The 16,362-nt window shown below is 34.3% G+C and overlaps 1 protein-coding gene across 5 annotated transcripts in view; it reads right to left on the bottom strand.

The window, feature by feature from the left end:
- col19a1 (collagen, type XIX, alpha 1) overlaps positions 1-15,991 on the bottom strand; it is a 306,597-nt gene extending 290,606 nt beyond the window's left edge. For 3 of the 5 annotated variants that reach the window (NM_001442495.1, NM_001442496.1, NM_001077317.4), the window contains 4 exon segments: positions 5,132-5,234; positions 7,654-7,725; positions 12,571-12,695; positions 15,867-15,991. In NM_001442495.1, the coding sequence (NP_001429424.1) occupies positions 5,132-5,234; positions 7,654-7,725; positions 12,571-12,695; positions 15,867-15,868 (302 nt within the window). In that variant the 5' untranslated portion in view covers positions 15,869-15,991. 5 annotated transcript variants of the gene reach the window in all.
- Between the last annotated feature and the right edge of the window lie 371 nt (positions 15,992-16,362).

Genomic DNA, 16,362 nt, shown 5'->3' with positions numbered 1-16,362 from the left:
GTTGTGTTTCCTCCCCACACTTTATTTATATTTGATTGTTTAATTAATAAAACCCCTAGACTGATCCATTTGTGTTTTTCCCTCATTTAATGTTGTGACTGGGGTCGTAACACAGTCAAATGCAGATTCGGCAGGTCTCGAAATGCTTCAGAAATGACTGATGCTTTGAATCGCTTTAGTCACATGACGTGGGTGTTTCAGATCATGCTTTGGCGCAGTGTTTTGAAACACTTGCGCTTTGTGATCTTGATAAAGTGTCGAAATGTCAGTTTCACGTTAGCCATCCCTAGTTAAACATTGACTGTATGACAATTGTAAATAAAGCTGCATTTGGATCAAACCAATGTTACCACATCCTATCATTACACTAAGCGTTGAGTGGAAACAATTACACCTGATATTGAATCACTGTTACTGAAACACTGATTTTATTTTTATGTTCACAGCATTGCAATAAAACAAAAATTGCCCAAAATTATGTGGTTAAGGTATTAGGGTATTGCATTTAATGTAATTTACATTCACCTATTAGCAAACACTTATGTTGCTAGTTCAACGATCTACTGTTTATCCAAAACTGTAATGATGAATTTTGTATGTTTGTGTCAAATTGAACAAGTCTAGACATTAGCCTATTTAGGCTTTCACCATGACATACGACCGAACAGAGCGCTTTGAAGAAGAAGAAAGTGGAGAATTTCATCTCTACTCTTCCCACCACGGCTCCATCAGGAACGCACAATCCCACCAGTTTTTCAGCCAAATACAAAAGAGCTCTTTCGAGCATCAATCTGGGCTCATAAATACTGTATGATGTGGGTTCCAGCGGTTTGGACGGCTTGACCTTGACAGACACAGCATTCATGTTACGCGTGGATTAAACATACCTGCGATGTCTAACTAACACACAGAAGCCTTCTTTGAACTTGATGTCACCCTTGAGCTACAAGTTATTAAAGTCGTTTTAAGGCAATTAATATACAGGACATGATTCCCCATTACTGCTTGATTTCTCTTCTAGCCGGCACTCCATTATAGTCACCTCTCTTTCTCCTTGGTCGAGCTCACTGCCCACGGTCTGCAAATTAATTCTGTCCAAATTATTCAACATGTCTCACGGCTCACCTCACAGTTTATCCTTATTAGCCAATGCGAGGGGAATTTTCTCAGCAAGCTTGTGATATCTGGGTCATTCCATGTCAACACGCCATTATAGGCATCTGCGACAACTCCAAGGTTTTTCTACAGCGGTGTTTCTCAACTGGTGGGATGCAGCCCAAAAGCGGGTTGCAAAACAGTATGATACATATGAATTAAAAATGTTATTGCAAAAATAAAAATTGTATGCATGTGCTATGACCCAAAAAATTATTTGAGTGTATTGCAGATGGTTTTTAAAATGCACATCTTTGCTAGATGTTGACGCTTCTGTCAGACACAGTTCAAGTGCACCTGAGAAAATCATCTCTTTAATTGCAAACACATTTGCAGCATGCACACTGTACAGGACTTCATTATAAATAAAGAGCTAAGTAAATAATCAATCAGCACAACTAAAATTGATTAAAAAATCTTAATTTATTTTTCCCAGTAATGGTTGCAGATGGAAGGGCATCCGCTTACTAAAACATATGTTGAAATAGTTGGTGGTTCATTCCACCTAGCAACCTCTGATAAATAATTAGGGTTGGGTATTGTTTAGGGTCATTTCGATACCAGTGCTAAATCAATACTTTTAACGCTGTACTAAAACTGAAATAAGGAACCGAAATTCAGATGGTGATTTGGTCCGGTGCATACTGGTTACATAAATACCTAGATAGAATTAGGTACACACAACCCTATAAATAAATGACTAAGCCTAAAGCAAATGAATAAATGAATGAATCTCTATTTATTGGTAATTGTATGACTTATTTAAAAGGTACTGGTTTGGCATATCGGTATTACTTTAATTCTATTAAATCAAGTGCAGTTTCCACATGGTTCATTTACATTACACAATTTTTCATTAACTTCAACATTTACAATTACTAATTTAACAGACGTTTTTATCCAAAGCAACTTAGGACAAAATCACCTAAAATTACCAGAGATCAGCATTCTATAGATGCCATGACAAGTCTAAATTAGTTTTTCAGGTTATTTTTATCAACATTACTGAATCTACTGAAAGGGTGCTTGTAGGCAAGTATATATACAGTACATAAAGAGGAAAGAGTGCTTCTTACAAGTGGTTTATCAAGCCCACTCACCTGTGTGAAGCACAAACAGAATTGCACAATATTTTCCTAGAAACATATAATGTTTATAAGAAAGTGTCCAGTGCAGGGGTGATCAAACTCGGTCCTGGAGGGCGGTGTCCTACATATTTTTAGTTTCAAACCCAATTAAACACACCTGAACCAGCAAACCAAGCTCTTCCAAGAGCGCGTGTTGAAAGAAATTGGAGCTAAACTATGCAGGACAACAGCCCTCCAGGACCGAGTTTGGACCCCCCTTGTCCAGTGCAACATAGTGGTTATTCTCTTTTCTTGCTATTTTATATATTTTTAAAAAACTGTAATGAATTATATAATCAGTCCACAGTGGGGCTGTGCAATATTGAAGAAACATGTGATATGTGATAGCATGCTAAATAAAGCAGTATTTGATTTGTGATATGATATTTAATTTTATTTTTATAACCAGTACGTTTCATCTTATTTTAGAAAATGAATGCATCACTACATCTTCTGAACAGCTTTTTTCACTGTTGCATAAGACAAATTTGAACAATTTATATGTACTTAATGTATATAATAAAAAATATTAGAATGAAAAAAAGATAAATCACCACAACTTTTCTTTGCTAGTATAGTTTTATCAACCTGAAAACATCAAGAACAATCAGGAGAAGAAGAAAAAAAAACACATGAAGCATAGCAGTTACTACTTTGGTGTCTTATTGCTTTCTAAATATTGATTGTTATGAGGCTGTACTTCAGCATCCATACTATAGTTAATAGTTTGACAAATAAAAGACAAAATACAGCATGTCCACTTTGTTTGGTTTCAGAAATGCGTGTTTACATGTAAATAAATTGTCACTTTAGAATTGTAGAGTTCTATCTAACATTTTTGTCAAAATTGCATTCACATATTCTTATTAAATTTACATTATGTGATATTTTTTATAAGATAACATTATAATTTTACATTACATTAAGACTTTTTAATCAAAAAAACAAAAAAAGGGTTTTATCTGCAAAGTCGAACTGGCTCTATAAGGTTCTTTCAGTGAGCCAATCAGCATTTTGAATACACACACGAGGATTAATCAGGGTTAGCTTTCTTTTTCATTTCGCTAAACTGCTCCATTGACAGCGGGAAAGACCAGAAGGAAACACAAAATTAGAGTAGACTAAATAATGTCACACTGCACAAAATTGAGAAGAAACTTGAAATTGAAAATATGTGTAAATGTGATGATTTAGAACCATTTTTTAATTCATTTTTTTTAATGTAATATATCAAATGGAGTGAAATGGAGTATATTATATATATATATATATATATATATATATATATATATATATATATATATATATATATATATATATATATATATATATATATATATATATATATATATATTAGTTTGTAAAACTTTTTTTCAGTGTTTATTAAACTAATTTGCTCATTGTCTGTTTTCTTTTAAAAGTCTTTAAATTTTAGAGTAAGCCTTGAAGGGCAAATATTTAATTCTTGGGACATGTAATATCATACATAAAATTAAATAGTTCATATAAAGCATTTAAGAAATATTACCATATTAATTACATAAAATTAACAAATGTAAGAGAATTTTGATCATTTAAATTGAGTGTCCATTTAGGGTCTCTGTCTTGTTAATGTATGAAGGAGAACTGTTACACACCTATTGTTTGCTCAGTGGAATGCCAAAACTTTAAAGCTCAATATCTCAAAATCATTCAGAACGCAGATAGAACCTTATAATTCAAAGGCCACAAAATGTCTGAAAAGTCTCTGCAAACCTATAAATTGATATACATAGCACGTTAGCAATATTTTATCATTCAGTTATTCATTTTCTTGTTGGCTTAGTCACTTTATTAATTCAGGGTCGCCACAGCAGAATGAACTGCCAACTTATCCAGCCCGTTTTTATGCAGCTTATGCCCTTCCAGCCACAACCCATCTCTGGGAAACATCCACACACTCATTCACACACACACTCATACACTACGGACAATTTAGCCTACCCAATTCACCTGTACCACATGTCTTCGGACTGTGGGGGAAACCAGAGCACCCGGAGGAAACCCAGGCGAACGCAGGGAGAACATGCAAACTCCACAAAGAAACACCAACTGAGCCAAGGCTCGAACCAGCGACGTTCTTGCTGTGAGGCGAAAGCACCACCTACTGCGCCACTGCATCGCCTAGCAACATTTCAATAACTTCAATATATTGCACAGCCCTAGTCCCCAGTTTGGGGCAAGTATCTTATCTCATCCTGTGAGTTTTAGTCATATTCCTTTAATGTCTGTGTAAAGTGAAAATTTTTACATGATATTTTGGAATTGTGTTAGCTTCTAAATTAAAAAAACAAGTAAACAAACAAAGGTTGTGGAAAATGCAGACAAAATGATAAAGCCAGTTGAAAATCACTATTCTACAGGATATCAGCTGAAAAAGGTGTTGGCATATTTTCAGATCTTGAGTGGTGGAAACTCATGCAATACGCTCATAGAATGCAGTTGTTCAGAGGCAACCTGCACTCCGTCCCTTACAGAGATTTATATGAGAAGCTGTCAGAAAGCCTAACCAAAACACGCAACATGTGGATGTGGGCATTAACTCAAACTACCATCATAACATGCTCATCGCAGCAATGATTCTACAAGGAACTGTCCTACTTTCTGCTCTCCAGATGCTGGAAGATTCTGCACATCATCGATCACGTCCGAAACTACGTAAACATCCATATGGATAGTCACATTTGCTTCAATAACTTTCAGCTTAGCAGTCACTCCATTATTTTCAGACAAAACCATCTATTGACTGATGTGTGAGTGGAAAACAAATGGCACAACATCAAACCACAATCGACAACTGCAGAACTTACTCTGTTGGTTTAAACAGGGGTTTACTTCCCAGTCTAAACAACGGCGTGTCGCTGTCCGTCACGGTGCCTTTTCTGAGGAGAAACTTCTCAGCTAAATCAAATCCTGTATACAAGAGATGGAAAAGAAAAACATACATTATATTTATGCATGTGCCAGACACTTTTATCCAAAGCGAGTTGCGGTACTTTGTGTAAACATTTTGGGAATTGAAAACATGACCTCAGCTGTTGCAAGTACCATGTTCTGCTCAAAGAACAACGTTAGCTTCAGGCTAAAGAGATTTGCAGCAAATGTTGTCCTATACAAACCGCTGAACAAACGTTTTTAGTCTTTTATGTGGAAGGATAAATGTTAGTTCTGTAAACAGTCTGCTTTTCGGCCTGTTTTTAACCTTTAAGCATTCAAACTTCACCAAACTGTACAGAAGTCATTAAAACTTTATTTTGTAGCTTTAAGCCTTAGCTACAGTGGTTTACAGTTCATTTATACTAAAGGGTTTTAACAATCCGCTTCAGTCTGATAGAATAAGCACTGACAGAAACAAGCATTCAATATAATCTACATGGCAGTGATATTTGCATTCCATAGTGTGATTGGGTGTTTTCTTCTGCACTCATTTGCATTTTAATGACATTGTCATATTTGCATTCCACATTGTGATTGATTATTTGTCTTGCACTCATTTGTATATTAATGATACTGTGATACCATATTGTGCTATTTTTCTTGCACTCATTTGTATTTTAAATAGTAATATATTGCAGTCTAAACAATATCCTTTCTAAAAGTGATGTCAATAAGATTATACAATAGGTCATTTTCATTTTGCAATTCAATTCAAAACTTTCTAACTTACTAAATATTATTTCAACTATATATGCTGTTTAAAGGTGCAGTAGGTGATCTGACTAAATGCTAACCATTAGCATAATAACTTTGAAACATTTCCCTCCCCCCTGCTGCCCAAAGCCACGCCTCCTAAAAATAACGAATGTACACAATAAAGATGACAGTAAATAACCCACTAGATCATGTCACTAGCCAGTTAGAAAACTTTAAAGTACTTTATAATACTACAATTCCCAACGAAAATATATCTTATATCTAGCACATTTTCAGTTTCAAACAAAACTTGTCATAATGTGCAATATTTCATGCATGCAAGGCGCTTTGGCCTAAAGTGACTACTGCATGCTTAGTGGTTGGCCGCCAGGGTGCAGGAATTACACTTATTACTAAGCCATACTTTTCACAGAATATTCAGAGTAGCATGATAAACAATAAAGGGAGTGCATCACAGGTTGTCATTGTTCAAAAATGAACCAATGTGAATATAAAACCAACTTCACCTCAGCAAAGCAGGCTAGGCAGAATAGCGCTATTTACTTATGTTTTGTTATTAAACTAAATCAAAATCTACATTATCGATGCTGTAAAGGGTACTTTGTTGTTCAGCCACTGAAATCTAAGGCTATTTTCAATTTCACATTTCCATGCATATAACCTATTCGTAAAACAACAAAATCTACATCAGCTTTGCCTGACTAAAATAGTTTTAAAACATAACATTACCTGTCTAAAAGAAATATTTTAGCCATGGTGTTGTCCTTCCTCCAGCGTGCAAAAGTAACTCCAATATTGATTCAGGATTTTCAAATGTTTTGATTCAGCATTTGTTTTTACTGCTGTCACTTACTTGTATACACATGCTCACGTAAACAGCGGATCTGCGTAAAATGGGTGAGCAGATGTACAAATCTACATTTAATGACCAACAGTTTGGGCTATTTATTCAGAATTATAGGAATTATCGGCCCAACAAATTTTAATTGGATGAACATTTTTTTTGTCTTATGGCTCACCCAGAATATAAAAATACATTTAAATACATATAGATCATTTACTTTAATCATTACTATTGGAATGTAAAGAGACAACAAACTGTTTCTGAAGACAATCACCTACTGCACCTTTAAGCACCTAATCATCATGTTAAAATTATATCTAAAGCTCATGTGGCACTGAAGACTGAAGTAATGATGCTGACAGTTCAACACTGCATTAAAAGCATTAACATTTCACAATACGGCTTTTATATAATATAAATGTATAATATTCAAAATAAACCACCTTTTGCCATCATCCCAGGTGAGTACATATACAAGCAACATTTCTTTCAAAAACATTTGAAAAAGAATGCAAACCGTTGAATAGTTTTGTACATCTAAACATTTTACATAGTGACTATTGATTTCTGTGTGCAGCCAATAGATAGAAAAATGCTCTGACGCTGCATTTCACAGAATCACATCTTAAAACTTTAACAGCATTCTCGAGCTGGGTTGCAAGGACTGCCATTTCCTCCAGGAAATGCGAAATTAGCTGTATAAATTGCTCTGTCAGCTTCAGCCATGGGTAACATTAGAGATGTTTTAAACAGCCGGTTTGATGTTTAACAGTGCTGCGTGAGGACGAGCTGTGCTTGATTTCCATTTGTATATACAGCATTCTTTGTTTGTACCTGTGAATTCTCTGTGAAGGTTCACATTGGTGTGCCATTTATCCTCCAGCTTCAGGGGTGGACATGTATGATCTGCAGAGCAAAGGAATATCGTGCATTAATGAAGGAATTAAAGTGACTTGAGTTAACTAGTAATGCTTTAGCTTATTTAGTACACTTGAGACTGTGGCTAGTTGCTTTTTACTCCACTTAATACTTAAGATGCTTTTTGTATATCTGCATACCTTACTGTATTGGCCATAAAAATGGCAACAAAATACATTCAGTTTGATGAACATGGTTAGATGTCACAATGGGGATTTTTTCTTTAAACAACCTATCTGCATGTTTAGGCTATACCTGCCAACACTCTCCTTTTTCCCGGGAGTCTACTGTATTTCAGACCCATCTCCCACCATCCTCCCGTTTTGTTATTTATCCCGGAAAACTCCCGTAATTTCATGCAAAGATATCAGTTAAATGGTTATGATATGTTTAGATGGGGTATTACGAAAGCAAAAATCATTAAACAAGCCCAATAACCTTGATTTATTAACAAATTATTCACATTCTCCATGATTTATGTACTTACAAGGTATTTGCCACTTGAACATTTGACAAAGTATACAAAAAAACTGTAGATCTCTTGAAAGATTAGTTTCATTTGGATGAATCTAGAGACCTTCATGATAATGTTGATATACATTTTTAAATGAACAAAACATTTTTTTGTTATGAAAATTGCCTTTATTTGGGAGGGTTTGCATCCATTTTGCATCCTGAAATTACGGGTTGGAAGTGGAAGGCCTTATGTGACAGGATATAAATCAATTCCTTTTTTTCCTTTCTTGAATTCTTTTGGTTGTTTGCTTGCATGTCATTGACAAATTAAACATGGAAAACGTAGAAAATTCCTTATAAAAGGAAAGTGGCAACTATGAACTTCAGCAACTATAGTTGCCGGTGGGATTAAATGTGTTAATCTTAAAAGTCAATTTACAGGAATCTGAAGTCATGCCAACATGACTTCGTTTTTTGGTTAAAAAATAGCCTAGAGCTCAATCTGCAGTTAAAATCTAAGCTCAGAATCAATTCAAAAGAGATATAGTTAGAAAATCTCAGAAGCAATGCAGAAATATAGCTCTAATTGCAACTATTCCACACAATTGGTTTTTTAGTTTCCATAGACCAGCCCATGTTCTTTTAGATGAACTGTCACGCCATTTTGAACTCACTACATTTGAGATCTGTCTTATCTAGAATCATTGCATGATTGAGACTAAATTTAACATGGGTCAAAACACAGGAACAGCAACACTTCAATAAATTGCAATGTGCCATGCCACATATTCATTCATTCATTCATTCATTCATTCATTCATTCATTCATTTTCTTTTACGGCATAGTCCCTCACTAAAAAAATAAAAAATAAAAAAATAAAAAACTTTTTTTTCCTTGTTCAAACTACTTATTTAAAATAAGCTGTAACACAATTCTTGAGATTTCATTGGGAGAACTTCATTTTTTATGTTCAATCCACATAAATTTGTTAAAAGTGTTGAGTTAACTGAAGTAAACTGCTTTATTAATTTGGAGTCGCCACAGCCGAATGAACGCCTACTTATGAGCATTTGTTTTACGCAGAGGATGCCCCTCCAGCTGCAACCCATCATTGGGAAACACCCATACACACTCAATCACACACATACATTATGGTTAATTTAGCTTACCCAATTCACCTATAGCACATGTCTTTGGACTTGTGGGGGAAATCAGAGCATGCCACATCTTTAAAATACGAAAATGTATTTTACCACAGTATTCTCTATGAATTTTCAGTCCTGAAAACATGGAAGTCCATTCTGCTGCTCCTCATGGTGCTTACATTTACACACGGTTTCATCGCATTTAATGCTCGAACAACTAAATGAACGTTTAGGTTTATTTAACTGAATATATTATATAATGAACTAAGTATTAAACTATCAGTGCTGTTAAAGTAACCTTGTGAAAATAAAGATGAAGTCAATCCATCCTTAAGCAAATTTTATGGCTGACTTAAAACTGCTCCCTGCATAAGGTTCAGCATATTCCAAACAATTAGGTTGATTTGTTCTCAGAACTGTATGACATACACTAAATGCTCATGACACATAAAACCCTACTAGTTACAAAGATCCCTTTGAGACAACTAGTCCTGGTCTCCACATCTAATGCATTTGCAGCCTCATACTGCAGAAGGACAAATTCTGCTTAATCAACAATTATATCACATAAAAAAAAGCTCACAGGGACGCAAATGCCAAAACACACAAACCTATCTACATCCACAGCCGCACACCGACATTAACGGAAAACTCCAAAAATCAGCACATCTGCTGGCAACTGCCGACTCTTAAGGAGAAGGGACACATGCTGTAAATCCTCTCCAAATCTCTTCCTGGATGTCACGCTCGCACAGTGGATCACGGGAGATAGCAATTCACTCAGCTGGCAAAAATATTGCTTGCCTGTCTTCTTGTTCAGGGCGCACTCATTCGTGGGCATTTACACTGTGCAATATTATTCCTTAATCGCTTCAAGTTAATCTGAATGGGGCCAATAAATCGGACACATAACACCACAGCGGATGTGTCATGGTGCCTTCTGACTAATGCCACCCGGGTCAAGGGCTTGACGCCATGTCCTCGCATGAAGGAATTTCAAACAGCCATGCAAGAGTCTCTGTTTCTTAAAGGAGAGTGTGACGTCTCTCCTCACAAACAATTTATTTGCATACAAGGACTACAAAGAAAGAAGAAGCAAGTAAAAACAGTGTGATAATTGAATATGATGACAGTGGAGCTCCTTGGTCAATGTTTTCATTTAAAAGCCCTTTTGTTACAAAATTATGGACACCCATTTCAATCTGGGTATAATAGCAATGCAATTACATACAATAAATCAATCATTAAACAGTACAATGTATAAGTACATAACGGCAGGGTTGCAAAGGGGCAAAAAGTTTACGATACATTTTTGGAAACTATCTAGAAAAATTTCACGAGAACTTCATCTAGGAAATTTTCCAATTTGAAAACATACCAAGAATTTAAGGGAAATTACAGAAAATATATGAAAATTTGGGGGAAATTTTCAATAATAAATTTAATTATTGACTATTTTCTAATATAAACAGTGTCATATAAAAAACATAAGTATCAGCATTTTGTTTGGTCATAACCTGACATGCATGCATTTTTTTCTTTCACTTTGATTTCATTGTAAGTGGAACTTTAATTCTTTCTTAGGTGTAATGTGTCCACACTTGAGTGTATGTGGCCTTATTCTGCAGAATAAGCTAAGAAAAACACTTTTTTCATAGGCTAATCTTGATTGTGAATTGTTTATTCACTTTAATTCCTGTTAATTCCAATAAATTACTGTTAATTCCCATGACAATTCCCACAATTTTGCAACCCTTACTAAAGGTACCTCAAACTTATCTTGCAATTTGTAAGATTAAAAAACTAAAAAGAAAGGAGGAAGCTAAAAAAAAAAGAGTGATAATTGAACATGACAGTGGAGCTCCTTAGTAAATATTTTCATTTAAAATCAATTTTGTTATACAATTATGGAAACCCATTTCAGTCTGGGTGTAATAGCAATGCAATTAAATACAATAAATAAATGCAACAGATGGTAATTACATAATAATGGTAGGGCTGCAAAGGGGCGGAAAGTTTATAATACAATTTTGTAAACTATCTAGAAAGATTTCACAAGAACTTATTCTGGGAAATTTTCCAAATAGGAAACTTACCAGGAATTTATGGAAATTTACAGGAAATATTTACAGCAAATGTTGCATATTTTGACAATAATAAATGTCATTCATTCATTCATTTTCTTTTTTAGCTTAGTCCCTTTATTAATCAGAGGTCGCCACAGCGGAATGAACCACCAACTTATCCAGCATGTTTTATGCAATGGATGCCCTACAGCCACAACCCGTCACTGGGAAATGTTTCTCTTGTGCTTTTTAAAAGAATTCTTAGATAGCATTTTGCAATTCTGCCTTCGAATCAGTTAACACAGATAAAACAAAGCTCTACTTGAATGTGATGACAGTAGTGATTAAAATCCATTTTGTTACACAATTATGAAAACTCATTTCCATATGGATTTTACAGTAATACAATTTAATACAATAAATCAATTTTTTAATACAATAAATCATTTCTTTTATTTCCTCATCTATAAGGGGTTAAATTGTTAGGGAATAATTTATTTAGTAAAAATAAATAACTAAATAAATAAAATTATACATTTAAAAAAAAATTAATATCTGTTTACATCTTGCAATACTTAAATTATAGATCTCAAATCAAAAGTATTTCCTGTAAAAACTCCAAAAAAAACATAATTCTGAACTTACACCTTCCAATTCTGGCCTTTTTATTTCCTTATAATTGAGCTTAGCTCCTCTCACATTTCAAAATTTTCATAGTCCAGTAATGTTCATTAATCTTACCAACTGAATCTAAATGGTGCCAATAAAGCAATTCTACAGGACACAAAACACCACAGAGGATGCATCCTGGTGCCATCTGCCTATAATGCCACCCAGGTCAAGGGCTTGGCGCCATGTCCTCGCAAAACAAAGAATTTCAAATAGCCATGCAAGAGTGTCCACTTCTTAAAGGAGGGCTTGGCGTCTTTCATCACAAACAATTCATTTGCATGCAAGGATTCCAAACAAGAGAGCTAAAACAGTGCGCTAATTAAACGTGATGACAGCGGCACTCCGTGGTGCAGACAACGTTGACCTCTCGTGCGGTGACGAACACGGCTTGAAAAACCAAACAGATGTAATCACTTCTAATCAAACCTTTTTTGTAAACGGACAAGAACAAGCAAACATCTCCGCGCTGGGCTCTTGGTGACAGCATACATACCTATTCTCTCATTCACTGCCATTCCTGAAGCAAAAGGAATGGAATTTACGATCCACAGGAAAACAGTCCATCTGAGATAGTGAATCATGTCGTCTTTGGCACATGAGAAAGGGCCCCTTGAAAACCTACAAATAGAAAACAACGTCACTTTTACAACTCTTTGATGGGTAACGCAACACCACTTGTTACTGTCTGTATGACAGTATTTTTTGGCATGCCTTTGCAACTCGGCTACTTTTTGTTATGCTTTGTTGATTTAAATCAGCATTATAGTAAGAGAATCAATATTAAACGAAAACAAAATTGGGTTGCGTAAAATTCGTCTAGAGCTACAATTATGTGGTGAAACGTCTTAACGCAAAATGTCAAGTGTGACATTTCACTCCTCAGAATAAACTGCAGGCCAGAGTAAGTTTCCAGCATGAGGTGCTTCTGGGGACCCAGTGCCAGATTCCTGTAAACTAATACGATCCGTTACCCACCGCTGACTGTTGTTATTGAGCTCTTAAGTAACAGGGCAAACAAATTGCTCTAAATTATTAAACACTTGGGCCACGGCTTTTTTTGAAAAACACGCAGTTTTGCCGGCTACAATCAGGGGTGCATCGCTGCATATAAACAAAGTTAATTATTTTTAATGCACAACTCAAAGCGATAGGTTAAATTAAACCATTTTAACATTTTTTTATGACTTCCAATTAAAGCATAAATCTAAACCTTGTACATACTGTAATATACAGTAGACATGATGTGAAGTTGCAGCTGTAAATATGATTCATAAATCACTTGAATAATATTTCGCTTCCAATCTGCACGTATGAATTTGTTCCACTCCTCAGCCATACTGAAAGCTTTAAAGATTAAGGAAGTTAAGTTAAAAATCTCTTATCAACCAAAAATTACACATTTTTGCAACATTGGATTAAGGACTGGATGATATTGAAAAAAAAATCTGACATATTTTGCAATACTTTAAATTTTTGCAATATATTTATATTGCGATAGGAATATCATTTCACAAGATGAATTCAATAGCTCTATTTGGAAAGGTTTAGATAGAAAAAAAGACTTGATTATCCCAATCTATGCAATGCTTTTGCATAAATTATAATTAACCCTTTAAATGTCCCACCAAGAAAAACAATTTGCATTGCATTTCTCAACTCCTAACGTCGCTACTTAACACACTCAATGCATTGTTTTCAACATCCAATAATTTCTAAAATATCACCCTTTACCAAATGGTTGTTATGTTGGTTTATGGTAAAAGTACCAGAATTAATACATATACTATGAATAATCAGAAAATATAAAGCGTAAGACCAATCTATTTAAACAAATAATCAAAATAAAACATTTTTGAACACCAAATCATCTTTATTTTTTGAAGTATGCAATACAATATTTCAAATTCTCATTTTTTTTTTTACAGTAAAACCAAAGTCAAGTGTTGTTGTGCAAAAGGATTATATTTGTTAGACTTTTTTTTGTAAACCAACAATGTTCTGTGTGTAAACCTTTATAAAAAAAACAGTCAGTCTTTAAATGACTTTAACAGTCAAAATATGGTCAACCATTTGGTAGAACTAACAGTTAAAGGGTTAAAAACAACAGAGCAAAGATAAAAGTTAAATAAAGTTGCATTTTATGTTCTCCTGTAGAGTCCAACAGTTTTAAGGGGTACAGAAATTAAACAATCAAACATAAAATAACATGGTCATCATTTTATAATTTATTTAAAAATAATAATATTTAATATTATTTTTAATAAATATTCTAAAAATGCAATGTGACTATTGTGGATTCTCACATTGCGATATTGATGCTTAGACAATATATTGTGCAGCCCTAATTGGACTAAAACTAGTAGTGATCATAAATGATCCATGATCCTATGTATAATTCGTATATTTTCTGTTTCATTCATATGAACAATATCTTACTTAAAGATGATAATGAAGATGCAAATTTTTAGATACATTTTATATAAAAAGTAGGATATTTGATGTGCTTAAGTTACTTGTATTGTATCTCATTCAAAGATTAAGTGTATTTAACTTACAGGTATACAATGGATATTGCTGTTTTCTTTCCACAGCAAGTCAAAAATGTTAGATTAACATCATATAAAAAGTAGAACAGGTGTTTTATGTGCTTCAGTTGTACTTGTATTGTTTAACGAACAGTTTTGAGATTGTCTATATTAAACAATTAAGTGCATTTGATTCAATATCATAAATGTTCGCTTATTTTAAAACCAGAGGTTACAATTGAGACTTTATATTTACAAGTATGATATTCAATTCCATGTGCTTACATTTGACTTGTATGTTGTAAAATTTTGTATGGATAGTATAGGACTGAGTATTTACACTCTCAATGATAATGCTTAAATTGATTGAATACCATGAATACTAGATTTTACCCATTAATTGCCAACTTTCACTTTCTTAGATTAAGTATTTGACTCAACATACTTTGTCAAGATTTAAGAGACACTTCTTATAAAATGTTGGAAAGTCAATTTAACATGTTCAAAGTGTACTTGTATTCATTTTAGTACACTAAAAAGACAATACACAAACAATAACTAAAAGTACTACAAAAAAGAATTAAAAGCACTTGCTTAAAGGTAATAACAATTTTAAAAGTGCAATACACGAAAATTGGCTAAAAGTACTGCAAAATAACGAGATAAAAACACTTGCTAAGTGTAATATCAATTTATAATGTTCATACATAGCTAATTGCCAAAATATCAATCATGAAAAAGTTAATATTCCATGCTGTACAACTTAGCAACTTAAAAACATAGTAGGCTAATCAAAATCAGGGAAACAGTCACTTTACAATTGCTTTTTAGCATATTAATCCATCTAGATTTGCTACATGCACTTCAAGGTACTTTAATAATAACATATTTAAAATAGTTTCTTAAAACTTAAGCCAAACTGACCAGCAAAACCAAACGTCCACATCTGCTTGTATTCACTAAATATGTCAAGTGAGTGGTCAAAAGCGACAGTTTACTGCAGTTTCTCTGAGGAACCGAATGATGATAAATTAGCAATGCTGAACAGTCTCTCTCTCTTGCTCTCTCTCTCTCCCCTCTCTCTTTCTCTCTCTCTCTTCAAGTACACGAACAGAACACACACTCACATGGCGTGTTAAACTCAGATGACATCAAACATGATCATTTCAAAATGACACTCTGCAAAAAAACAGAGACACAAACACCCACACACAACACCTACAAAGTCACAGCAACCAAAGACGGATGAACGCCGGCTACTTACATTTTGCGGAGAAAGTTTATTATTCCAGCGTAAACACACAGAGCACAAGCAAAATCCTGTTTGGCTAATTAGCGCATTTTAGGCAGCTGTGGGTCCAAAGCGCACTTGCAAATAAAAGTGAGAATGAAGGCTCGTGCAGGAACCGTGTCCTTATTTGTCGCACCGCCTGACCCTCCCACCGCTCATTAGAGCAGCACATCAGGACGGACAGGACACTCGAGGCTCCCGCTGGAGAGCAGCACAACACACACACGCGCGCTGACACACAAATACCCAAGAACAACTTTTGCTTGCTTTTGTAAAGAGAACCATTTTGAGGTGAACTTTATGTAAAAATTAAGAGAGTGATTATTTTATTCTGTATTTTTGTTGTTTCATATTTTAATCAATTGTATCCAGAATGAACAGGCTATTAACTTTTCTTATATTGTTCTTGTTGTTGTTTCACAAACTGGAGACATTTGGAAAAAAAACGTGTAACCTATACATATTTTAA

Source organism: Danio rerio, chromosome 13, assembly GCF_052040795.2.
Source record: "Danio rerio strain M-AB ecotype USA chromosome 13, GRCz13ab, whole genome shotgun sequence".
Lineage (NCBI taxonomy): Eukaryota > Metazoa > Chordata > Actinopteri > Cypriniformes > Danionidae > Danio > Danio rerio.
The sequence above is the reverse complement of the archived record's forward strand: the minus strand, read 5'-3'. Positions and strand labels throughout refer to the sequence as shown.